Source organism: Camarhynchus parvulus, chromosome 5 (assembly GCF_901933205.1).
Source record: "Camarhynchus parvulus chromosome 5, STF_HiC, whole genome shotgun sequence".
NCBI lineage: Eukaryota > Metazoa > Chordata > Aves > Passeriformes > Thraupidae > Camarhynchus > Camarhynchus parvulus.
The window spans coordinates 46,029,177-46,055,122 of record NC_044575.1 but is presented as its reverse complement, the minus strand read 5'-3'; the positions used below and the strand labels follow the sequence as shown (position 1 = coordinate 46,055,122).

General features: G+C 47.3%; 1 protein-coding gene across 1 annotated transcript; it reads right to left on the bottom strand.

Annotated features, from left to right (window-relative positions):
• Positions 1 to 2,257: 2,257 nt before the first annotated feature.
• CHGA (chromogranin A) lies at positions 2,258 to 16,035 on the bottom strand. The gene is made up of 8 exons (XM_030949555.1): positions 15,831 to 16,035; positions 15,265 to 15,311; positions 11,447 to 11,540; positions 10,965 to 11,033; positions 8,734 to 8,832; positions 6,270 to 6,776; positions 5,342 to 5,814; positions 2,258 to 2,803 (listed from the first exon to the last, which is right to left on the bottom strand). Exons 1-8 carry the CDS (start codon positions 15,874 to 15,876, stop codon positions 2,720 to 2,722), a joined length of 1,419 nt encoding a protein of 472 aa, XP_030805415.1. The 5' UTR covers positions 15,877 to 16,035; the 3' UTR covers positions 2,258 to 2,719.
• Positions 16,036 to 25,946: the final 9,911 nt, after the last annotated feature.

Here is a 25,946-nt window from a genome sequence, read left to right as displayed (position 1 = left end):
TTTGGTTTCTTGGGTTTGGGGTTGGTTTATTTGTTTGGTGGGGATTTTTTGTTTTTTTTTAGTGTGGTGGGAGTCTGAGAGTTTCTGTGAACTTCTTGCAAACTCAGGCCTACCTGTCACAATGAGTTGTATGGGTGCTGCTACTGGCAGAGACTGTGTCACAAAAATAAAAGGGAGAAACTAAATCATAGAATATGTCAAGTTGGAGGGCATCAGGATTATCAAGTCCAGCCCCTGGTCCTGCACAAGACACCCCAAGAATCACACCATGTGCCTGAGAGTATTGTCCAAATGCTTCTTGGACTCTGTCAGGCTTGGTGCTGACCATTTCCCTGGGGAAGCTGTTCCAGCTATAAATATAATATATTTACAATATACAATATTCAGATTAAAAATGCAGCATTCAAATTAAAATTTAGGTGAAGATCAGTATGTAAAATGTGATTTCTTCAGGCGGGGTAACTCCCTAATTGACATTTTAGTACTGTTTCTGTGCAACACCTTTAATTTCACTTTGGTTCCTCCAAGTTTCCATGAGGTTAAAGAGAGTGGGATCTCCTCAGGACAGAGCTGAAATACTCACAACTTGCTCCAGGGCACTTTGCCCAGCCAGGCTCTTGCATGGAGATGGTGCCCTGTGCCAGGGCAGCTTTTGTGCTGTGCCTTGGCCTCAACACCTCCTCTTGCCATGGAGTGAGTGCCTGCCCAGGGCTGGGCATGAGGGAAGTGCCCACCCAGCAGCTCCTGCTCCTCTCTGGGAAGCTCATCCTGTGGGTGAGGTACAGCTCTGGGACCACACACCTCCTGCACCAGGGAACCTCACTCACACAGCCCCCTGTAATGCACCCCACAGGCCAACAGCACGGAGGGGTTTTGCAGAATAAAGAAATAAGCTGGCTTCAAAGCCTGGCAGCCGTTCCCTGAGCATCTCAGCTGTTCTGTGGGGTGCAGGTGATGGGAGAGAACTGAGTTTCAGATTGGGGCTCTGGAATACAGCCCTGGCAGTGGATGGATCTTTCCCTCTCCTGCCAATGCACATAGAATATCTAAAATATGATCTGTGCTCAGAGATTCTGGGGCCAGCTTCCCTAAACCAGGCACCCCTTGGTCCTCCAGCTGCCCTGTGGTCTGAAGCCCAAAGGATGGAAAGGTTCTGCCTGTAAGCACAGTGCCAGCTGGTCACTCTGGCTCCTGTGAGCCAGGGCACAGGAGGGACATCTCTGTGGGATGACCCTTCACCTCTGGGGAGAACAGACTGGTAGTTCTTCTCCTGGCTGGCCTATTTGTTACTTCTTTCTAATCTACTCATGTGTTGTCCACATGGCTTGACTTGGTCAAGTATTGCCCAGTGTTTAAACATTTAACTCTGTTCTCTTTGCGTTCATTGATGAGCCTCAGATGTGACCCGAGTCTCACTGAAGCACCCAGGACACCCAGTGTCCCAGGGTGGGTGAGGAGTGTGGCACCAGCGGCCCCCAGGTGGGCAGGGAGAGTCCCACAGTGCTTGGGACCAAAGGGAAGTGTCCCCAGTGCCAGGCCCCGCAGGGCAGCACCGCTACAGCCTGAGTGTTATAGATGGATAATGAAATTATTGGCTCTCACAATTAAAAGATAACTATTGTGTGAATATTAAGAAAAGCTTTAGTGATGCATAGTTATGTTATTGTGGTTTAGATGTCCTCTGTTCTCCCCCTAGTTGCCCTTTCCCCCACTGTATTGTGACTATCAGATAGCAGGGATTGTCTAAGACAGATGAAAAGAAGGCGGCACATGTGTCCCTTGCATGGGGCAGTTGGGAATGGAAAAGTTTGGTGCTTAGGGGGTGCAGCATGGCAACACCTGACCTCCAACCAAGTTACAAGAAAGCAGTCTCCACTGATAAATGGCAAAGAAGAGCTGACTGACAGACTTTGGGAGGGGCCAGGGTTAGCTGATACAACCTCTAGGGGTATGAAAGACTGAGCATCCATCCTGAAGATGAACTGGCCATGTGGTATGCACGAGGGGCAGTTCCCAGCACTGCAACTTTTTCCTCATGTAGTCCTTTGTTCTATTTTTGTTAAGGTTTAATAAACCTCTTTAAATTTTCAAAATGAGTGGTTGTCTCTTACATGGGTAAGGAGGGAAGTGCCATCACAGTGTGTCTGTGGTGAGGGGAGCCCTCTGTTCCCCCCGTCTTTGCAGGACTGTCCAGGCCCTGCCGCGTGCTGACAACTAACACGGAAGCTGCCAAAACAAAGGAAGGAACCCACTGCAGTTTTATTTTTCCTTAGATAAATTTTTTATATAGAATATATTACAGTCAGAGTTCTCAGCTTTTAATCAAAAGATAACAAGTTATTGCAGTTTTTTACCCAGTGAAACTACCGGTGAAAGAACTTTCTAGAAAGCTGTCCTGTCTTTAAAAAAAAAGAGGGAGAAAACCCCACCCAGACAGAAAATACACATGTAGGTCCCACTTCGCACCCACGGGCGCCCTGCCGGGCGTGTGGACATCGTGTGGAGAGGGCAGCATGAGGTGAGGCAGCGGCGATGGGCACAACACTATGGCGAAGGAGGCAGGCCTGGGGCTAGCGGGGTCGGTTCCTAGGCACGGTGCTTCTGCTCGGCTTAACTGCTCTTAGATCGGGAAATGAACGCGCGTTGGGAGGGACGGAGGCAGGGAGGAGGGAGGAGGGTGGCGGCGCTGCTGTCCCGGGCGCGGCGAGCGCCGGGGCCCTCAGCCTCGCCTCAGCTCGTGCAGCTTGTGGGCGACGCGCTCCAGCTCAGCCTCGATGGCCGCCAGGCTCTCCAGCTCCTGGTCCTGCAACAAAAGCCCAGGACTGTCAGCGGCCACAGGCGGGAGGCCCTCGCCCCCAGAGCTACAGAGAGCACAGCCTTGTCCTGCCCCATCCCTTCAGCCTTCTTGTGTCTCTCTGGACAGACCGGTGTGCACAGCACTGGTTACTTCTGACCTAATGTTTAATTACTGCTGCTAGCGATGCAGCTGCCATCCTTCCCCCGTACCCTGCCGGGCAGGGCAGCCTCCAATGGGGCTGTGCCCCCAGAACATGGGGTTGGAGGGAGGTGGCTGCTGCAGGGGAGCCAGGGCAGGCTCTGGCAAACAGCACTGGGTGCCAGTGCTGAGTCAGTGCCGTCAGTCCGGGATGGGCACGGCTGCCTGCCACCTTCGGGAGCTGCAGCATGGGCCCTGCCCTCTCCCCACCCTGCCCTGGGTCTTGGCTTGCACCCCCACTAGCAGAAGATACTTTTCCTGGGAAAATAGTGACTGAGGTAGCCAACAGTTCAAAGGCTCTTGCTGCCCGTTATATGGTGGTCTTTCTATACCAGCTCTTGTGTATCTATGCTGCCACCTGTAGCTGCTTTATTTAGTGCAGGTACTCATGCCTGACTGCGTGGCTTTGCTGAGCTCAGGTCATACCCAGCTGGCCCTGCCTTGCTGCCAGCGCCAGCCCTGCCTGTCCCTCACAGCTGTGGCACCTGGGCTCTCTGCAGACCATGCACTCAGTATGGCAGCAGCAGGCTCTGTGCGAGCAAACTTGGTGCTGTACAGTTTCCCATTGGCAGAGCTGAGGTGACAGCCCCTCTCCTGTGCAGAGGGAGCAAAGCTTCACTGTTGCCTTCAGCAGCTGCAAACCGCAGGTTAACCCTGAGCCACTGCACTGCATATGGCTGGTGTGAGAAAAGTAAAGGAAGTATGGAAGAAGGGGGTTGTTTTCTCTTCTGAGCTGTTTTCCTGAACAAGAAAGAGAAGTCACCCTGCCCCTCCACTGAGCCCTTGGCCCAGCCCCTGGGAAAGCTCTGGCTGCAGTAGGGTGCCAGCAGCTCAGGGTGCCTTCACACACCTGAGGTGCCCAAGCAGCTCTTCCATTTTGTTTGATGTGGGCCAGGGAGCAGCTGGCTGAGCTCACCTTGCTGGAGAACTTGGGCTGCAACTGGAGCCCCCAGAAAGGGAGAAAAATAAGTTCTCAAATTCTCTACATCACCCAGAGGCAGCTTCGTCAGACCCAAACCATTGCCTGTGTGCTCTGGCTTGCATCTGCCTGGTCCCACATGCTGAGCCCTGGAAAGTGCAGGGGACAGCACCCTCAGCCCATATCTGTACCCACGCTGGCCGCACTGGCCAAGACACACAGCCCCATGGCCCAAAAATGGAGAGAGACACAGGTCAGCAGCCAGAGCTTGTGCCTTCCCTCACTGCTGCATGCCTGGCCTTCCTCACTGACTCCCAGAGGCCTTGATCTAGATTAAAAAGCCAACCAAACAAAAAAGTCTTGTTGCAGCTGTAAACACAGCAGTTTGCAGCCTCAGCAACCTCCTTTCCAATCCCCATTTGGAGACTGAGTCTGGCACCTTGCAGAGCAGGTGCACCCCAGAGCCACTCGCAGGGGCAGGTGGGGAGCAGCCTCCCCGAGCAGAGATGTGGGGTGTGAGCAGCAGTGGTGGGAGGCAGATGGCACAGCCCACCCCACTGCACCCCTGCTTTGAGCTGAGATGTTTGGCTTTGCTTGAACCAATACCACCGCAGATGCTCTCGTAGGAGGATGCTGATGGGCAATTTTTGGCCAATGGTTTGGCACATACCTGAGGCAAGAGGGGTCTTTTGTAGGCAAGAGAGCCAACTGGCTTCACTGACCTGCTGCCCCAGCCTGTTCCCAGGCACCTGACCATGGCCTGTCCCAGGCTCACAAAGCCCAAGCCAAGCCCCACTGCCCAGTTCCCTGTATTATCCCAAATCAGCGGTGCCTGGAACTGGGCCTCAGCACAAAGGTGAACCTACCAGCACTTCCTGGCTGCTGGGGATGTGCTGAGCTATTACCTAGCATCACTCAAGGTATCAGGGAAGGGGGTTTCTGACTCTGGAAGCCTGGCTCAGATGTATTTCTGTGTCTGTCCACCATTTCCACTCCAATACCTCAGGTTTCTCACCACAGCTGTACCCCTGAATTGCCTCTGTAGGTGGTCTGACATTACTCACTCCATCCCTGAGAGAGTGAAAACATTCCTTTTGACTTGGAAGGGCTTTAGGAAGCAAAGACTACCCCTAGGCTTCAGTTATAGCCCTGGTCACTATGTCTGGCCAGTGCAGAAGTGCTGTCACTGGAGACATGACTCTGGGGGCAGGGAATGCTTTTGCACTAGTCACAAAAACGAGGATAAAAACCAAAGGCACAGCAGGTGCAAACTTCAATGATACCTGAGGCTGAATGACTGGAAGTTCACTAAGCATCAACTTAATGCCTCAGAGGACTGGCTACCTTAAGGCCAGTATACCATCCACATCTCCAAGCATACTTTGGGTAACTGGGTGGGATTTATTCTTAAGCCTGTGTACACCAACCTCTGTTCTCCTGTTAGCGCTGCCTTCCTCATCCTTCTTTTCTTCAGGCATGGGAGCAAGTGGAAAGCCTCCTTCACTGCTGTCTTCTTTCGAGTGATGCTTCCATGACCTTCTCACATCTTCCTCTGGACTGCTGAAGGCATATTTGCGGGACCTAAATGTCTTTTTCATGGACCTGTCTGCATCTTCCTCACTATCATTTTCCTCCATGCGTTTCTTTGCTGTCAGCTGCTTGGCCAGCTCATCCATTTTGTTCCATCTCTTGGTGTCTTCCCACTCCCTGGAGGACTCCTCCTCCACCTCATCACTTTTGGCATTCCTGGGCTGAAAGGTGTCTTCTTCTCCCTGCATCTCCTCATCCTCCAGGCGATGCCTTCCTCCTCTCAGTGCCCGAGGCTGCTCTTCCTCCTCCTCTTCTTCCTCCTCTTCAGAGCTCTGCGCATCTTTTCCAAATCCCATCTCATCATCGTTATCTGAAAGAGCATTAAACAAAGCAGTGAACACAACTGTTAACCTGTTTAAGGTCCACCTTTGAACTGAGCTTTCAGTGGTTCTAGATTTCTTGACTTAGGCGTGCTTTCCCAAGATTCTGGAAATACCCACTCTTACATTGCCATGTCAGTAATGGGGCATGAAGGCAGCAGTCAAAAGCCCTGTAGGTAGCTCAGGGCAGAGGAATGATTGTCCCCAGGATCTGTGAGAGCTGAGCAGTGAGGCAGCTGCAGGGCCTGTGTTACCTGCTGTGCATGGGCCCATGTGTCAGATGTGTCAGATGTTTGTGGTGGGGTCTGGGTGGCTGCTGGCCGGTGTGTTTCTGTAAACCCAGTAAGCACCTGCCCCAACTCTTTGGCTTTGAAGCCTCTCACCCATGTGTCTCAGTGCCCTCAGCTCACCCCAGGAAGGTATGAGTGCAGTCTGGGATACGTACTGTCACCTTCCTGCATCTCCTCAGCCTCCTCGTCCTCCTCAGCCAAATCGAGTGACCTCTCTGCTTCAGTAGGGTCTTCCTCTGCAGCTTCATCTCCATCATCCTCCCGCTCCACACGCTCCCCTGCTACCTCTTTGCTGTGCTCCTGACCCTGCCTGGCTGGCTCTTCTCCCTCATCCTCAAGCTCCAGGCTGTCCCTGGAGCCTCTGGGCTCCTCCTCTTCATCCCCTTGCTGCTGCTGCTGCTGCTCATCCTCACTGAAATTTTTGCCAATGTGGTTGTCCAAAACTTTGTTTCGATGGGTGTTTTCTGTATCCCCGATGTCATTGCTCTCAGCTTCCTCCTGATCCTCTTTCTCAACAGGGTTAGTATCCCATGGCCTGGGTTCCCTCTCCTCCAGGCTTTTTTCCTCCTCTCTTGAATCTTCATTTTGCTGGGGTTTCTGTGCTGCCAGCTCAGCCAGGGACTCTGTGGGCTGCTCCTCTTCAGGGTGCTCCCCTGCAGCATCTACAGAGGGGAAACAAGAAGAAACACCTCTGCTGAGAGCTCATTTCACAACCAGCAAAGGCCAAGCATTTCTCAGGGAGCTTCAGCCCTGATCAGCAATCTGCTCAGCCAGCTCGTGGATCCTTTTGCAAGTCACTTCAGCATATGTTTGCGTTCAAGCAAGGCAGCGTTCTCTCTGGTGCCTGTGCTCCTGGCGAGATTTGCAAGGCTGAAGTTAAACATATGCTGAAGTGTTTTGCTGCAGCACAGTCCTCATCGCCATCTCTTCAGATGCCAGCCACGAATTCACCCTGCATGAAACCAGACTGCATGTAAAATTAAATTATTTAGGAGTGTAATAAGGCACTTGCACAGCTCTCCCTGCTCTGAGTGCTGCACTCACATCACATCCTTATTTCTCCCACCAGGCTGAAGAGGCAGCCAGCCCTGTTCACAGGGTGCTGGAGGGAGGAGGGGTGTCTCTGCTTCTGCAAAGGAACTACTCAGCAAGAGCTTAATGTGGGCTGAGTATTTGCTCTTGCTCAAGGGAGACTGGCCTCTTTTAACATTCTTAGCCAGAGAAAACACTTTGCAAAAGAAAATATGGGAGTTTAAAAGCTAGAGAGATATGTAAAGGTAAGTGCAGCCCCAAGGAGGGCTGAGGAGTGTTCCAGGATGAAGGGATGCAGAAAACTGGTCACATAAGGCTGCTGGCCATCTGTGACACTGTGCTGGTGTCACCAGACTGTCAGTGGGCCTGGGTGGCCCATGTGCCACATTTAATCTTCACTTCATCTTCCTTCATCTCCACGCTGCCAGAGCAAGAGTTTCGGGTGTGTCTTGGCAGTAGGGAGATGCAGCGCCACCCTCCTACCTGTTGGATTTTGGTGGTGCTGGCTGCAGCAGCAGCAGCCCCTGGGGGTGTCACTCCTCATTGCTCTAAGTAGTTTCAGTGTCACAGCACTGCTGTGCTACTCTGGGCCAGCCATGTGCCCCAGAGGTGCTTGAGACCCTGCTGCTGGACAAGGAGGCCAATATATGCCTTGTATCTTCCTGATAAGGAAAAAGGAAGGGGCCAACCCCTCCTTTCTGCTAAATTGCCTGTCTGTAGTAAGGCCAGTGTTGGGGGTTGCAGGCATGGGAAGTAGCTGTGGCAGTTACAGTGTCCTTGAGGAGAGGAAAATAGAAGTACTATGTGCCAAGCTTATCAGAATAACGGAATTCCAGGGCTACAGAAAAGCAAAACTTAGAAATGATTATCGTCATATGTAGCAACCAATGAGCATGGATTGGCAACCAATGACTGCAGAGACAAGACTCGTGCCAGCCTCGTGAACAAGGCGGAGGATCCAGCCATATTCTGCGTGATCGCGTGTACAAGAAAGTTTTTACTGTATATTAGTAGCGCTGATAGAGGCAATAAATGGAGCTTCTTTTACTCGCATCGCATCGGTGTGCTTCTCCCCTCCACCTGGCCGCGGCAGGCCAGACAAACACTGACAAGGGGAAATCCCAGCTGAAGGTGTATCTTTCCAAGGTACAGGTGTTTTGTGTGGATGTGTGCACTGTGTGTGTTTCAATTTTCCCTTCAGAGACTCATTACTTAATATCTTAGATGCCTGGAAACAAGGGTGACAGGCAAAAATCCAGATCACCCTTGCCTATATCACTGACTCTTTCAGTATGGGATTTCCCTGGCTGTGACTTATTTTAAGAGTTATAAGTGAGTGAAAGTGTCAGCAGCAGGTTGGAAAAGTCAGTATCACTTTAGTAACTTGACCATCACCAGTTACTATAGCTCAGAGACTACGTGTTGTTTGAGCTGGTAAATAAGAACAAAGCAAACACCAGGTTGCTTGTGTGTGTCAGCAGCAGCATCAAAGAAAAGAGAAGCAGATGGACATATCAAGGCTGTTTGGAAGAAGATCCTTGTTTACAGCCTGACCTGGATTTCCCGGGGGTGGAGGCTGACACTGACCTCTCTGCTTGTTCTTGTTGTTCTGACTTTCAAGGACTTCAGAAAGTTCATCTTCAAAGCCGCTATTTTTCTTCTGCTGCTGAGTTCTCTCATTGGCACCTGTGTCAAGTAACAAAAGGTAGGGAAAGGCAACAGTCCTTTCTGTGTTTCAGAAAGTAGAGGTAGGAAAACAGTTCTGTGCCCCTTATGTTTGCTGTGGGAAAAATCCACCTGGGAGCTGGGAGGAGTGAGACTGGAGGGTATGTGAATCAACTCTGGTAACAAAACCACAATCAAAAACATCATCTGCAGGAAAGAAAATGGTCTCTAAATAGAGATGCAGTGTTGCCAGTAAAACTAATATTGATGGAGATCTAGGGAATAAGAGGTGCTGAACTGCAGCACACTGAGAGCAACAAAAGACTTCATCATCAGAGTACTGAAAGATAAAAATTGCCTTCTGCCAGATTCTGCCTATGCACCTCTGTTGAGGTGAGCACTGAGAGCTCCTGTATCCTCCAGCCTGGTTGTGGGGGGCCCTCTCCCCTGTGTGCTGGGAGGAAGAAGCAGCATTCATTCCCACTGCAGGGGTAGTCTCCAAGGCCCCATACTTTTGCTCTGGGGTTATGGAGCCTGCTAGAAAAATACAACACCCTGGAGAGAGGTGTCTGAAGGCAGCATGAGCTGGAGGTTAGGCTGCAGCTGTCCTGGCAACCAGCAATGGGATCTGCAAGCAAAAAAAGCCCTGTCTAAACCAGCTCATGCTCTGCTTCTGTGCCTTAATGCAAGAGCAAGAGCCAGTGCAGCCAGCCCAGTCCTCTCTAGCCCAGAACTGAATGGTGTGGGCTCTCCAGCCTGAGCAGAACCAGCTGCACCAGCACAGAGGACACCTTGATTAACACCTTTGCTTTTCCCTTGGTCTACAAGACTGTTGCACCCCAGTCTCTGTGATCCGTAGCCTGGATCTCATGTTACCCTGGGACTAAGTGGTGTGATGGGCTCAGGCAAGAATGGAGCAAGGTGTATCTCCATGTAACAAGTTCCTTCTCACAGACTCCATGCTGAGTGGCACAGCCTGTCTGATATCTGGGTGCTCCTCCTCAAATCCCTGGTGTGCCTGGGCAGCCATATTCCAGCATACTGGAGAGACATGTCTTGTTTCTTCTGGACCACCAGAGCATCCACGGAGTCCATCTGAGGTCACTGAGCATCTGGCCCCTCCACCATTTGGGCAGTGACTAAAATATGGCTTTGGGAGCTCCATGAGACTCTTTCTCAACTCTGACTTCCTGAATTTTTCCTCTCCCTTCTCCCTCTTGCCTCTGTGGCTTCCTTAATCTGAAAGCATTCTGGTGGCACTGCCTCCCAGCTATCTCTGGAAGACTTGCCACACAGAAGCAGGGCACAGGGATGCCCTAGTCATTGTTTCTCTGGTGATGCCCAGCTGCCCCCTGGTTACCCCAGGGAGAAGGAGTAGGGAAGGCCAGGAGGTGCTCTCCCTGCAGCCTGGGGACAGCCCTGTTGCAGCCTCACCCGAACAGAGGGGTCTGGACTAGCTCTGAAGTAGCCTTGCCTGGGATCTGAATGTTGGCTCTGGGCAACTGGGCACCTGAGAATGTCCCTTTTTTCCCCCAACACCCCTTGGCACAGCTCCATGGTGCTGCTGTTGCTCCCACATTGACCAGTGCAATTGGCCTGCACCTCTCCAAACCAAACCAAAGAAACTTGCATTTGAGTTAAGGAAGCCATCAAAAAATACCCATTAGCTCAAGAATATTTTCACTGGGGTCTTTAAGGTGAAAGTCTTACTATTCAGTGGGGCTTCCCTACTGCCGCACCTGGGTTTAGTGCTAGACTCTCTAGCTGCACAGACAGTGGAGGTTTTCTTGCCTTTCATTCTAGTTCGGGAGCTGGTGATTATTTGTTGAATCAGATTACAGTGTTTCCTTTTTGAGTTCTCCCACCTCAAAATGTCTTGAGACTACATCACCACCAAGTTGCCCTGATAGCTATTGAAATTATCAGATACATATTGGAGTTATTATAAACAAAATTCCTGTCCCCAATGACATAATCTCTGCTGAAAATATTGGAACTACATTTCCTAGGGCATATTTATATGATCTCAAATTAACATAAAATAAAAAACAAACACAAAACCAACCAAACTATAAAACTCTATAAGGGACTACAACATAAGAAAACAATCTTCCCTATAGTTACATTCCCAAAAAAATATACTGGCACTGTACCTTGTGCAGCAATTTCCTGAAGTTCCTTCAGTAAGTTTTGGTGGCGAAGGATAGAAATAATTCGCTCATCTGCAACAGGGGAGACAGTACAGGAAGTAGTCAAAGCAAACCTCCCCCCAATCCCAGGAAATGAAACAGAGCCCAAATGCCACTCCTTCATTTGCTCTTTTCTTTCCCTTGGTCTGATTTGCTCTCACATCTTAACCATGTGATTAAAGCAACAGGAAGGTCCTATGAGGACCAGGCACTTTGATGTCACCAGCACCCCTGTGGCCACATGCCAGCATGAGGCATGGCCTGGGACAGCAGTGGCTCCATCCCTGCTCCTGGGGCCCAGTACAGCCCAGTGGAAGGGGAAGGTGAACGTGTGAGGGACCCCTTGACAGGGGTCCGGAGGCCAGGGCTCAGTTGGTCAGGGCAGGACCAGCCCTACTTGGCAGATTTGCTTTTGCTGATGGCCAGCACTCAGTCTGAGGCAGTACCTCCTCGCAGAGTCTCTAGGCATTCCTCGCTGATCGGCAGGGGGTTTGGCTTAGATAAAGTATCAGAGATGACCTCTACAATGCACTTCATCACCTAGAAAGAGACAAAAATACAAATTAAGGAACTGGGGTTTTTTCTTTTGTTCCTACTTGTTACCAAGGCTAAAGTACAGCAGGTGATGGCACAGATCTTGCTTTTCTGGTCAAGCTGGAACTGAATGTTCAGTTCTTGTTTTCCCTAGCTCAGGAACAGAAGGTGCCTCCTGCAACTGAGAAGCGAGGAAATTACACGTGACTATGGAAAGAGCTTCTTCCACATGACACTCAATTCAGCTGAGGATTGCATGGCTTCAGACCAGAGTCTGAGCACATCTGGAGAGTAAAGGGTATCTGAATATATACACAGAAAATTTAAAATCAACCTTTTTTAAGTCAATATATCTCAACCTCCATCTCATAAAAGGACTCAGTGGGAGGTTGTAGAGACCAAAAAGTGGTCATAGCTGTTCAACAGATGACCTTGAAATTTTAAAAGCTCTTCAAACCCTGGGAAAACTCATCATAGTTGAAGGTTGAAGCCAGGTGTGGAAGGTGAGGTGAGGCAAACTACTTTCAAACAGATGAGAAATACTGCTCTCAAGTCCTAGAAAGGACAAGACACTCTGGAGAAGTGTTTGACCTTCTGCTTTGAGTGTTCAAGCCATCTGTTATAGACTGGAAGAGCTCTACATGATGACAGGTCATCTGAGAGCAAAAAAGTTCTGACATAGCTTCTCAGACAGGATGAGCTCTGGGCCTACCCTTTCCAGCAGCCTGTTTTGTTGGTGTAAAACCAGGAGCATTGTTTATGTAATTTGCCACCTGCACTGAGACTGCAGGCATCCTTGCCAAGCCAAGACACACTGCTGGGAGCCCTAGTGTGTGGTCACATAGACCCAAATGATCACACAGGACACAAACATTCACTACAGTCTGGTGCTGACTGGTAGGGTAGGAATCAGGCTGCTTAGTTCAAAGGAGTGATTTTTTATAATGCAATCTAGAAAAAAATGCAGGGTTCACAATTGCCTGTGAGAAAAAAGAGAGGCTAAATTGAAAAAAAGAATACAAGTTAAGCCTTGGAGGCAAAAATTTTACTCACTGAAGCTCTTTCTCCTGAAGATTTCAGCAGGCAGCCCTGAGAGCCCTGACCTGCCTCACAATGTACCATTCTCAGGAGAGCAGAGCGCTGTGGCTGCCGTAGAAATTAAACACAAGTCAGCAGTCCCCAGCCATCCACAATGCTGTTCATTCAAGCAGTTGGATATATTCACTGGGCAGCTGGAATGGGCAAATTCTCACCCTGTGTAAGGAGAGAATTCTGCTTTTGCAGATCACAGCCATAAAATGTTGAACTCTACACCTTACACAGTTTGAAGGAATTGCCTAATGGATTAAAAATGCTACAGGAAAGATTAAAAAAAAAAAGAAGCGAATTTCCCTGTTATAATTCTCCTATATCACAAGTGATCCATTAATACTGATTTTAGATGACTTTGAGTCACTCTGTCTTTAAATAGAAAAAACTCCAGAATCTGATATTTCCCTCTCATGTTTCCCAACCTCTGGACCCACTTATTATAGCAGTATTTGGTGCAGCTTCAGAAGTTAAGACTTTCACAGCATGAGAAGTAAGACTCTGGTTCAATGAAATATTCTATTCAAGCTTTTTCAAGACTTCTAAGCTGATCGAAGGTCTTTGTCTGAGCACAAAGAGACACATCACTCACCACAGAAATACATTCAGCTCTGTGGAGGAGCTTTGTGAGGTAATGAAATGAGGAGCGCAGTCATCCTACAACACTCTCCTTGTCTTTCTGTTAGAGGAGGTCTTGCAGAGTGAGACTTCACAAGGTCATGAAACAACAGCCTGCATCAGGAAATGGAGGAGATCCTTTCCAAATGAATGTAATTAATCCAGTGCAGAAACTCAGACTGGAATTTTGCCATAGCTATCATCTAACCATGAGCATGTAACTAGATCCTCAAGAGCAGCTCACAATGTCCCTACACAGAAATCTCCAAAGTGTTGTGCCCTTACAAGGACAGACTTCTCCATATTTGAACTCAGCTATGCCCTTCTAAAATATATGCTTGTAAGTGAGAAATAATATCCTTCAAGCACAAGAGTGGGCAAACACCAGAGACATTGTAAGTGCTTTGGTCTTGTTCAGCTCCCTATGGAAAGCTCTTGGTGTAAGGAAAGTCTGACAAGCTGTCCAGGAAAGGCCTGCGGGTGCTGACTACCCATTAGACAGCCTTGAGCCACCCACAAATGCTGGTGGCACAGAACATGGTGTGTAGGAAGAGCTGCAGTGCTTGTTGCCGTATTCATGTGATGATACCCCTGCCCTAATCTGTTCCATGAGACCAGGAATTCCTTCCCTGAAATGCTGTGTCTCAGAGGATGGTGAAGCCCTAATGGCTTCTTCCAATTGCAGCAAATCCAAAAGAAAGCTGATTTTGCTCTCTGTTAGAGCCTGTGTCAGTGTAACACCTAGGGAAGGGGGGCAGTCTTGGGAAAGTCCTTTCTTGGTGGAAGCATTTCCATGGAGTTGCACCAACTGCCCCAAAAGTGCCCATTTCTTAACACATAAGCTATACTAGGGAATAGACCTCACAAGGAAAATCATATGAATAATGGATTGTCCCATCAGATGCCCACTCTGGCATGGAAAGTTGAAGGACTAAGTGCCTGTCCCACATTCTCTTCCTCAGCAGCACACAGCCTGAGGAAGGCACCCAGTGTCTCACAGCTCATGGCTCTGTCCCAGCAAGGGCTAAGCAGGCTAAAAGTCTTAACAAAGCAACTGCTCTGTAGCCCAGGCACGTCTCACAGGACACAGGGAGGTGTTGCTCATGGCACACGTCCTTCTGGTAACTGCAGTGGGGCCCGTGGCTGAGACTGGCATCAGTGTGCCCTCCCCTGCTGCTGCCTGGGGAGAAGCATTGTGTGGCTAGAGGATTTCATAACACAAAATGAAAATTTCCTCCAATTTTCAAGAAGGAAAAATGCTGGATTTTCCTTTGTGGACATGGATTTCCAAAGAAATTTTAATTTGGGCAGCAAAGAGATCAGCTCATATGAAAGATGGGGAAGGGGGTGGGTCAGGGAGTCGTGTCTGACACAGGTAAACACAGGCAAACCCCCCTGTCCAAGCATTTAGGAGCCAAAAGGCCATTGGGAGTGCACGTTTGAAATGCAGCTATAAATATTGGAGGGTTTGACACAGATATGTGCACAGAAGCCTGTAAAGGAGGGCTGGAGAGGTCAGCCAAGTCCTGCACTGCTCGTAGCCATCCAGACAGGCTGAGGATGGATTAGCAAGCTGAGAGTACCAGTTGCCTATTTTTCCAGAGCATGCATGTTTAAGTAGCACACAAACTCAGATGTATACACCTCCAAATACACACAGTTCCTGAATCACATCTCCCCCCACTCTCCCCTGAGTCACCTCCTGTTGGAAGCTTTGAAAAGCTGAAAGTAGGAGGACTAAGGAGAGTTTTACCCAGCCTCCATCTCCTCTCTAAACAGGCTTGCCTCATCCCCCTGTCACATCCCAAAGGACTTCCTTGGCTGTCCAGAAGTGGATAGACAAAAGGTAAATTCTGTTAGGAAGGGAGCAGAGATGGATCCTGCTTGAGGGATCTCATACAAATTCCTGGCACTTTCTACAGGATATTTCAGAGGTAGTGGCCCAAACCCAACCACCTAGGTGGAGGTGAAACATCACATCCTTTCTCTTCATTTGACCCTTCCACTACAGGCTCAGCCTTACCTTAGTGTCGCCTTTATTCATGTCATTTGTCACAGGAAGGGAGATAGCTGTAAAGTAAGGGGAGGGGGGAAAAAAGAAGGACTTGTTATTCATCTCATCTGGAACACAAGCAGATAAACATTATTCTGCTGAAATGGGAGTGGAGAAGAGGGGCAGCTCTCTCTGATGGAAGTGATCCCTGGGTGCAGCAGCCGGACGTATACACTGTGCCGGGAAGGGAAGGGAAGGGAAGGGAAGGGAAGGGAAGGGAAGGGAAGGGAAGGGAAGGGAAGGGAAGGGAAGGGAAGGGAAGGGAAGGGAAGGGAAGGGAAGGGAAGGGAAGGGAAGGGAAGGGAAGGGAAGGGAAGGGAAGGGAAGGGAAGGGAAGGGAAGGGAAGGGAAGGGAAGGTGCCTAGGCTGGCAGGGCCCTGCGGCGCCCGGCAGTGACCTTGCGGCGGCCGCTGTCCGCGGTGCTGAAGGGGCCGGGCCGTCCCTGTCCGCGGTGCTGGCGGCGAGGGCGGAGCGGGGCCGGCGGGCAGCGCTGCCGGGGGCCCGGGGGGACACGGACCCGTCCCAGCCCCACTTACCCGGCACGGCCAGGAGCAGCACGGCGAGCAGTTCTGGCCGGCTCATGGTGCTGCGGGATGGAGGCAGGGAGAAAGGGGCAGAGGACGAGACTGCCGTGGCGTGGGGGCTCCAGGCGAGGTGCCGGGGGGAGAGCAGCTCGGAGCGTGTGTATCTACGCCAGTGCCCTGGTTGAAGATCCCAGATGGGGCACTGCAGCAAGCGGCTCATTTATATATCTCAGCCCTCGGAAATGGCGTCAGGAGGAAGCCACCTCCTCCTCTGCCCCCTCCCCTCGCACACAGGCTTCCCATCAGCCTCCATGGCTCGCCGGGTGTCGGAGGAGCCCCGACCTCCCCGGCTGCCCGTGCGAGGGTGTCAGGCTCTGGTTGCTCCATCTGCTCCCACTGCAGGCGCAGGAAGGCTGGCAGGTGTTTCCAGGATATCGCTTTTCCCGACACTGGCAATCTGCAGCACCTCTGCACATGTGCCCTCTCTCTGTGTACCTGGAGCCAGACGTGAGGCACCTCATGTGTCCCGGCCAGCACTGCAATCTGTAGATGGTTTTGCCCTCTCAGGACCCCCTTGTCTTTCACTGATCATGGAAGTTTAGAACAGGCGCTGAAATTTTTAGGTGTCTTTTAAAGACCACCACTCCAGGGAGCCATGAAAAGGGCTTGCTAATGGACATGGTAAGTCCCAGCAGTTCTATGAAAAGTTTGTTAGAAGGATATTATTTGGGGTAAAGATCAAAGGCCGGTGCATCTGCTGTCCACCTATGACTCTACTAGCAAAATTGTAATATGTTGCTACCCATTGTTCAATGCTTTATAACACTCTTTAGCAATACCCTACACTCTAAAGTTGAAGTAACCAAGATTACCTGGCTGCCAGTTTGCATTGACTAGGGAGAGAAAGGAAACAACAGATTAATTATCTTAGTCACAAGCGTTTCCATGTTTTTGAAAAAAAATGGCTGTCTGTTCTTTGGATGGAGCATCTGTCAGGTCAGCCAGCTGGATTCTTTGTTTAAAGTGACTCCAATGCTTCTTTAGGAATAGCAGCTCTGCTACTTCATTCAATCCTCAAGCAATTTCAGAGGTCACAAAATGCAGGGACTTAGACCAGACAACAAAATTCAGAAAAATGCACCATCTTTCTTCCCCACCCTACTCTGCTCACTGGGGAGTCCTGCATCAAGGAATTAGGGAGTATCTAAGAGGTCATCACTTGTCATCTGGTCTAAGATGACAAGAACTTTTCTATGAGATTAGGCAGTACAGACTGCACCATTGTTTTCCCTTTCTCTTTCCAGGTGCACATGGAAATGTGTTCCCAAATGTCCTCTAATATCTATCTGATTTAAATGCATGCTTCAAAAGACACATTTGGATTGTAAAAGGCCATTCATACAAAATCAGAGCTCCTCTTGTCTATTGCATTTTCTAGTTAAATGCAGAGAAAAGATGGAAATAAATTGATCTTCTGATCAGTGCTTTGGGGATGGCAGTGATGGATAGTTAAATGTTCATAAGTCCATGAAATGAACACCCATGACAGTTCTTGTTCCACGGGGAACCTCCAGGAATAAGAGATATCCTTTCTTTTTGGTTGTTGTGTTATGTAGTTTTGTTTTGTTGGGTTTTTTCCCCCTTGTTTTCTTTTTTCTTTTTTCTTTTTTTTGTTTCAGGATGTGTGGGTTGTTGAATTATTTACTGGGGAGGAGGGATGGGGGCCTTTTCCTCATTCAGGATACACCAGAGCACATAAGTCTCTGATTCTGAAAAACTGAGCATTATTCAGCTTGTAAATTCCTATGTATTCCTAAGTGAGAAATAGATTGATTTGCTCTCAGAGCAAAACAATCTCTATCAGAGCTCTATCAGGCTCTGTTTTCCTAGTCAATATTTACTTGTTCTTACGTATAAATGCTGATCTTATTGGGGCAATAAATTATCTCAGTTCTAATCCAGTTTCTCACATGAAGTCATTTTCTTCTCTGGGGCCTCTTTTTGAGACATTTAATAGGATATGTAGTGCCCGTAACTACTTTTTTTTCTTCTCTTTATCAAGATGTGGTCTTGCATCCATTAAATTCATTGCAAAGGAGAAACTAAATGCTTTCCAGGTATGGCATGCATACTTCCACTGTAATAGCACATGATGGATGATTAATTTTTCTATTTCTTGCCCCAAGAAAAATGGATATGAAACTGTTAATCTAGCAATCAGTACCTCTGCTCTTGGAATTTGTCTCATTAGGCGCAGCTATATTAGGAACTGTCACAGTAAAGCATGCCAGGGAAAGATTTATGTCAAAAGAGCAAATGTGATCAAATAAAAAAGTGAAAGGTATTCTGCCACTCAGAAAAAGGCAATGCCTGGAGCAGACTACAAAGAAAGAGCAGGTTTGTGAGTCTCTACAGTAGTTTGTGGTTTAGTATATAGAAAACAGGAGTAGATCTTAAATGGGTGGCAAAGAAGTGAAGCTGGACATTTGTGACTACTTCCAGCCTTATAAAAAAAGCAGTTGATGTCTATAGAGAACAATTCCATTTTTCCTTATAGCTGCACAATTTCTCATGCATGAAGTGCAGTGGGACTGTGGAGAGCCATAGACCATGATCTGTCTGCAGCTACCAACGTAACACATGCAGATGGACAAAGAGATATTTGCCTTCCCAGCCTGAAAGTGATTTGAGAAGATGGCAATGTCCTGATGGATGGAGGCAGCCACCCAGGACTGTTGCATTATCCATGCTCTGAGCTGAGGGAACAGGAGGGTCAGCTTAAAAGCCATATTGATATATGATCTTTCTATGCATAAGGTCATTTGATTGAGAGATTATGTGGCTTAAGTGCTATTCTCAAGAATATTTTTTAATTAATTTCAGAATTCAAGAAATGAAACCAAAGGATCTTGTGTTTGTCTGTGAGTTACTCTGAGAGCTTTGTTGTCTAATTTCTCGGCTGCAACTGGGTTAACAATTCACTCCTCTTCTGTGCTTGGAAACACTGACACTGCATTTCAAACAGCTGTGATTTTACAGATCCAGATACTGAGGCACATAAAGAGGGAAAGAGTTGTATTCATGAAGATATCGAAATGGTTTGAAGCCAAGGCACAGCTAATACCACATCCTAACCAAAAGGGCACAAAGCAAAAAACAGACAAAAATTTCCTTTTTTTTTCTTGTGTATAAAATCAATTCATAACTGTTGGACTGAAAAACTTGAAGGTAAGCTCATTGCAAAATTACTAGCAAAGTCTATTAAAATCTCCACATCACACCTTTTCTTCATTCCCACCTTAGTCAGTCACATTCAGCTCTCAGTTCCCTCATACAAGCCTTGCTTGTCTGCCTGTAAATAGAAATAAGCTTCAAAGCTCAGATTGCTGCTGTGAATACTCATCTGGCTGCTCAAAGGCAGTCCTCTCTTCTTTTTCAGGTCAGAGGCAAAACGATGTTGACTTGCTTTGATTTTCTTAGTCTAGACTATCCTTGCACCAACCTGAAATTAATTTATTTTCCTGTTGAAAGGAAAACACCCCATAAAAAATCCCATCATTGTGCCAAACCTGACAGTAGCTAGCTCTGCCTATCCATTTCTATCCTGGCCTGGCATGCACAGCTCTCACAGCAAATGGAATATGTTCCCTGCTGGAAGAAGAGACTTCTCTGTAGTGATCACAGAATACCATCTGGACACCCTTACAAATAGCTTGGATCTCAAGATAATTGTTCTAAATGTTATTCAAACACCAATCTGGAAAATGTCATATCCTTCCAATACTGTGGTCAGTTACCTGGCAGCTCCAGAAAACCTTCACTGACTCCTGTGAGCCCTACTGAATCTGCAGAAAGATGTGGAGACAGAGGTTCTTCCTGAGCAGTGATCCCAAACAGCCTCCTCTGGAAATTACTGATTGTTCCTTTGGCTGTGGTTTTATTTGACTTGTGACAGCAAAGTTTGTATGATGCTGATGTACATATTCAGTAAGATAAAACAATTCTGTAAGTTCTAGACTGGTCTTAAACAAAATCATGGGAACATAATTGATATTGTTTACTTAGCTCTGAAGCTAGAGATAGGCAGTGCTGTTTACTGACCTGCAGACACTAACAGGATTCATGAGAGTTAAGGGGAAAAAATAGTGACAAGAGTAACTAAGGTGTGTGGAACAGCACTCCTGTTCTGGGGTCTGTAAGCCCATCAGACAGCCTCTGCTCTGCCAGCAGCTCACAGCCAACAGATGGATCCCCAGTCAGCATCAGCCCAGATTCTGAACACTGGCTGACTGCCTGGTGTATTTTGTAGAGATCACTTTTATTCCTCTTCCTTTTTATATGCAATCTGTCTGTCCATTCCAGGCCAGTTGCTCAGTGAAAACCAAGTGAGGCACAGGGGTACGTGGGTCTCCTGGGCTGCCCACAAGGCCAGAGCCCAAATGTTGTGAGCATGAGCATGGTAAGGGGCTTTTTTTGGGATATAAGTTAGGTACACTTGTGCTAACTTTTCCAACCAATGGGGATGAAATGGCAAAATCCCTAATTAAAATGCAATTGTAATTAGAACCTCCCCCCCGCAATGGCAAGGTTTAGAATCATGAAACACATAAACAATTTCCATTCTGGGTGCTTTCTTTGATCTCCCTTTGCTCACATTGGAAGCAATGAGATGAAAAGAGATGAAAAGAAAACTGAGCGCAGAGCCTGCTTCCCTGCCACTCTTGCAGAAGGATGAAGGAAGGGTGTGAGGATTCATGCATGTACTGCTGACATATCTCTGTCCCAAAAGCCAGACCTGAGGACTTTCAGGGCACTGCTGTCCCCACAAGATTATTATTCTTCAAACAGTGACAACAGCACATCCCTGGAACCACCTACCTGGAGATATGGGGCACAGGGACACAATGCCTGCTATTTTGGGTTGGAGTAGGGACCTGGAGACCCTAGGCCCTCCCCCAGAGGCAGAGACAAGGGCTGGGGTGGGAACAGGTTCTCTTCCTGCCTGTGTGCCAGGCTGAATCCCAGCTTCCAAGCCTCCCAAAAACTGGGCACTGTCCCTGATATTTATTTTACAGTGCTACACAATGTTCTAGTGTTAATTAGAAGTAGCTAGTTTGATTGTCCCTCTGAGAGTCTCTTCTCAGATTTGGTACCTCCCTCAGCTCTATGGCATTAAATGCCACAGCTTGCTTAAACACAGCAAAAAATACCTCATCTGTTATTTTTAAATTACTTCTATTCTAGACCTGGGAAAGACAAAACCTCTTTTTCTTCCCTAATTCAGTGAGGCTTTCATGATATTTACATTTCTCTCTTACTCATGTCCTTTCCAAGAGAAACAATCTCAGTCATCTGGTTCTCATGAGGCTCCTTTAAACCTGGCTACTAGCCAGTGAGTCCCACAGGTTAATTACCTACAGCATATAATTACCTATAACATAATGCAGAGAGATCCTGGGGTATCCTGCTCTCACTAGAGCACGGTCACTAGGATATTTTTAGTCTTGACTCAGTGACCCAGAAACCTTCTGGGGATACCTGAAAAAACTTGGTTTTCACTTTGAGAATGGCCATACACAGATGTCTCAGGAATCAGTATGCTTGAAGATCTATTATTCCCTCACATAAAAGACATTATGGAGAGGACAGGGAGGATTTCTGGAGGGTTTAGACATGCTCCAGCATCAAGTCAGTAGTAAAGAGTTGCTCCAGCCTGCATCAGGGAAATGACTCAGTCTGCATAAGGCAAAGCAAAAAATTGCCACCCTGTTGGTCTCAGCTGGCACCTCGGTCCCTTCCCTCCATCCACTCAGCCTGGTTTGGGTCAGGCTGTTCTCCGCACAGCCTGAGCAGAGCTTTGAGTAGCCTGTGCAGTGCAGATGGCTCCTGCCTCAGATGTTCTGTTGGTAAGGCAGTTTTTGAACTTCAAATTGCATGTTAATGCTAGTTAATGAATGTTCTCTTTACAGGCACAGCAAGCCTTTTTCTTCTATACTAAGCAAGGAACAGGAGGAGGTAGCCTTTCAGGTATTAAATTGCTTGAGAGCATCAGCACAGAGCAGCTTGAGGAACAGCCACAGAATCTTAAATTACTATTACTGGGCTTTTTTTCAGCCTGCAGGAGCTCAGGTTTCTTACCTGACCAATGCCTTTTTCTTCACAGGAGAGTAGGGTTTGCAGTGCCTGTCCTTGGGGAGCAGCCCAATTACTTTCTGGAGGGCAAGAGGACAGCAGCATGAGGCACCTTCAAATGCAGCAAAGTCTCTGCTGAACCCACCTCATTCGTATGCTCTGCAGACAAAATAGTCCAGACAGATTCCTCCACATTGTAGGATAAGCCCAAAGAAAATTTGGGAGATCCTGAAGAAGTCCTGCAGCTCCCAGTTTGCTCTGTTTGGAGGAAAGGCTTTGGACCTCTGGCCCCCACTGACCTTGCAGAGATCTCCTTTCTGTACTCAGCTGAGCTCAGACTCAGACTTTGGTACTTACTAAGTGCTTGGGAGAATGTGTCAGGACAAACCACACTTTCTACTTTGCTGGGGATTAAAAAACCCCAAACCAACAGGGAAAATATCTAGACCATGCTTCTCTTTCTGTTTTTTTTTCAGAGTTTTACTAAAACATGATCTGCTGGCTCTCAACGGCTTTTTGTTTGATGGAGGCAGCTAGATAACCAGAAACATGGTGAAATCCCTGTGAAATCCATGTCTTCCATGCCATGTAGGAGGCAACTGTTGTCGTGTGTAATCCCAAAAGAGCAGAAGAATTAGAATAGAAGAATTAGAATAGAAGAATTTCCCCCAGGCAGAGAAGATAAATGGCTACTATGCTCACTTTGTGTTTAAAGCTGCATTGAGTACATGACTTTCTGTACTGAGGGGAACCTTGCAGCTGCTTGGCAGATTCACACAGTGAGAAACTGGAAATGTAAGGAGAAAATGTGCTATTTGCATTTCTAACTAAATTGTTTATTGAGAGCCTGAACCCAAACACAGATCAATAGAAAGACTTTTATCCTTTCCAGTGGGTTTTGGGTTCAATTCTAGACCTAGCTTCCTTCCCTGAGGTTGGGATGCATTCTCCAGAGGCAAGGATATAATTTAAGTGTATTTAGGCAAGGAGTAAAGGTAATAGTGAGGATAACACCTGTAAGAAGGAGGAACACCTGCTCAGAGAATGTCTTAAAAAATAAAAGGAAAAATATATCAGTCAATGTTGCTCATCAACAAGAGTAAAGACAGGAAATTGATTTGAATTCTGTATATTCAGGGGGACAATCCCTGCCCTGGTCCTGCTGGCCACACCATTGCTGGCACAGGCCAGGATGCCATTGGCCTTCTTGGCCCCCTGGGCACAGCTGGCTCGTGTTCAGCTGCTGTCAGAGGGCACCCCCAGGTCCTTTGGCACCAGGCAGCTTTCCAGCCACTCTGCCCCAGCCTGTGGCCCTGCCTGGGGTTGTTGTGACCCCAGTGCAGGAGTGACTCTCCTGTTTCCTGTATTGGCTTTGCATCACCTCTGTCCTTAGCAGCTTAAGTGCAGCCTTAACTTGACTTGTCCAGGGACAGGAGGAGCTGTGCTCTTGGTGCTCTTTTCAGCTCCTACTAGAGGTGACTTCTTAAGGCAAGTACTTCTGGTCTTCCCTGCAAGGATGTGTGATTTCCTTGGCTTCCAGAAACCACCTGCTCCTTTTTAACTTCATTTACTTGGTGCCAAGCCATGCAGGTGCTCCCCATGCTTTAAGGGGTCCAGTAATGTGGTTCTCACTTGCTTTGAATTCGTTGTAAAATGTGGTGAAACAGGTGTGAGCCTAACAATGAAATAAATGTCCTGAATAATTTCTGTTGAAACTCTCTGCAGGATCAGTGCAGAGAGCAGTGCAGCTCCCTCCTTGGAAGTTGAGTAGCAGGGTATTTTTCATGGATTTTGATGATTATAAAATTGTTAACATCTATTTTGATTATGTTTTAATAAATGAAAACAGAAATTAAATGGCATTTTTTTAAAAAACTTTTTTTCTAATATAAGGATGAATTTTTCAGACCCTTTGAACTGGAACAGTTCTGGTTCACTGAAATATTTTGCAGAAACACTTTTCCATATTTTGATCAGCTCTAATTATTACTGTGCTGAAGCCCATCTCTGCCATCATCAACTGGTATGTTTAAGGCCATCTGGATCACAGGCTACTCATGTTTTTAAAATGATTATTGCATCTATTGGTGCTTTATTAACCCTTTATAAACAGCAGGTACACATTGTACACTAGCCGCAAAGAAAATTGAGAGTTCAGTCCTGACCTTTTGTTCACATTCCTGGATATCACAATCACTCCAGTTTTATTTTATTTTATTTTATTTTATTTTATTTTATTTTATTTTATTTTATTTTATTTTATGCAATTGCTTCAAAATATCAACCATCTGGGGTTTATTTCTTGACTAGGCTAAGGAATTAATTTTTCCTATTCTGAGAGCAGCTTCATTAATTGGAAGAGGTGGGTAAGCAGAAGGGCCTATTGGAAATCTACACATGAATCTAAGCACAGAACTCCCTCCTGTGCTGCACCAAAGATGCTCTCAGGAAAAGCAGCAGCCCCAGCTGCCCCTGCAGAGGGCCTCAAGAACAGCACAATTACAGGAGCTGCTTGTGTTCTGTGGTTGAAGAAAGCTCCCCAGAGACAAAGTATTGCTGTTTGATTGGAAGGTACTCAATTGTCTAATGAAGCTGTTATTCTCTATTTAGCCAGAGATGAGAAAATGAAATTTTTATGTATCACTCCTATGAAAAATGCAAAACAAAACAACAAACTAATTAAAGAAGTCAGACCCTCAGGGGTAAAACAAAACCACCACATAGCAAGGAGATGATGGCAGTGAGTAAAAGTGAGCTGGAGACTTGACTCATCTATTCCAGCTGCTGCTGCGTTTACCCAGCTCAGAGGCAGACACCCGCCTTGTGCCCCACACACCAAGAGAAGTGCTTCCCCATTTTTGAGGGATATTGATATTTTCATTTTCATCTTTCATGTTAGAGGTATCCCTTTAGCACCAGAAATAACCTTGGGATATGTTGGCTAGTATTGCAGGGATCAGTAGGTGAATAATGAGACGCTTACTGTCATATTTAATCTCCTTTTTTGTTAAACCATAACCCTCACACACACTCTTGATTTCAGTAGGACTCACATGGACTTTGGAATGATGCAGGGACGGGCTCTTTGCTTCAGCAGGAGCCATGGGCTTTGGTTTGAAATCCTTGGATACATAGTTGGTGCTTCTGCCTGAAGACACAGAGCTCCTCCATATTAGTGGGGTGACCTTGGCGATGGTGTTTCTGTTCCTAGCAACATCCTGGGTGACACCACTGTTTTTCTTGTATGGATTAATTTGAAACTTTTCTTTGGATCATTAGAACTGAGTGATGAGTTTGTACTAATGGGAAAGTTCATTTTGCACTCACTGAATGCTTGCAGCCAATGGTCCCTGCTATAGTTTAAAGAACTTCCCAAGGCAGACATTCATCCAGCAGCCAAGCCTCCATTTTACTGGCAGGAACTAAGTTTTATGAAGCATTTTTTAACCCCCCCCAATATCAATCACGCTGGCATTGTCTTAATTTTACTCCTCTAATATACAATCATATTTTACTTTTGAACAAGAAATGAATGTGTAGAGTTTTAAAGGAGAGGTCAATTAAGTGCAATGGGAAGGACAGGCTGGAGGTTATGCTCAGCACAGTGGGAAGTTATGTGATACCCAGGGATTGTGCTGCTCAGGGGCTGTGTCATACACACACACTGAGATGCTTCACAAGACCATTCAAACCTCTCTGTTTCTTTCACAATGCCTATTATCCATGTTTTCTTTTCTGCTCTCCAGAATATCCTGCCTGATATTTTATTTGCTTTCCCCCTTCCTATACATCCAATTTTCTTCAAAGCAGCCCCGCTTTTTTGATTTTAATTTGAAAGAGCTCAATTTCATCCTGCACTTTCCCTGAACACTATGTCCACACACCATCCTAACCAACACCAGACAATTTTGATGTGCTTTAAAGTGCAGCTCAGGATGTTGTGCTTTGCAGGCTTGCCTGCCATAGGTGTTGTCTCTAACCTACAGAATGGTGGGT

What these genes read in the sequence shown, in the direction of transcription:
- CHGA (XM_030949555.1), bottom strand. Translation starts at nt 15,876, where the DNA reads ATGAGCCGGCCAGAACTGCTCGCCGTGCTGCTCCTGGCCGTGCCGG. An exon ending in TGAATAAAGGCGACACTAAG is followed by an intron (nt 11,541 to 15,264) that starts GTAAGGCTGAGC and finishes GTCTCTTTCTAG; the next exon opens with GTGATGAAGTGCATTGTAGA. An exon ending in GCGCTAACAGGAGAACAGAG is followed by an intron (nt 2,804 to 5,341) that starts GTTGGTGTACAC and finishes CTTTTGTTGCAG; the next exon opens with GACCAGGAGCTGGAGAGCCT.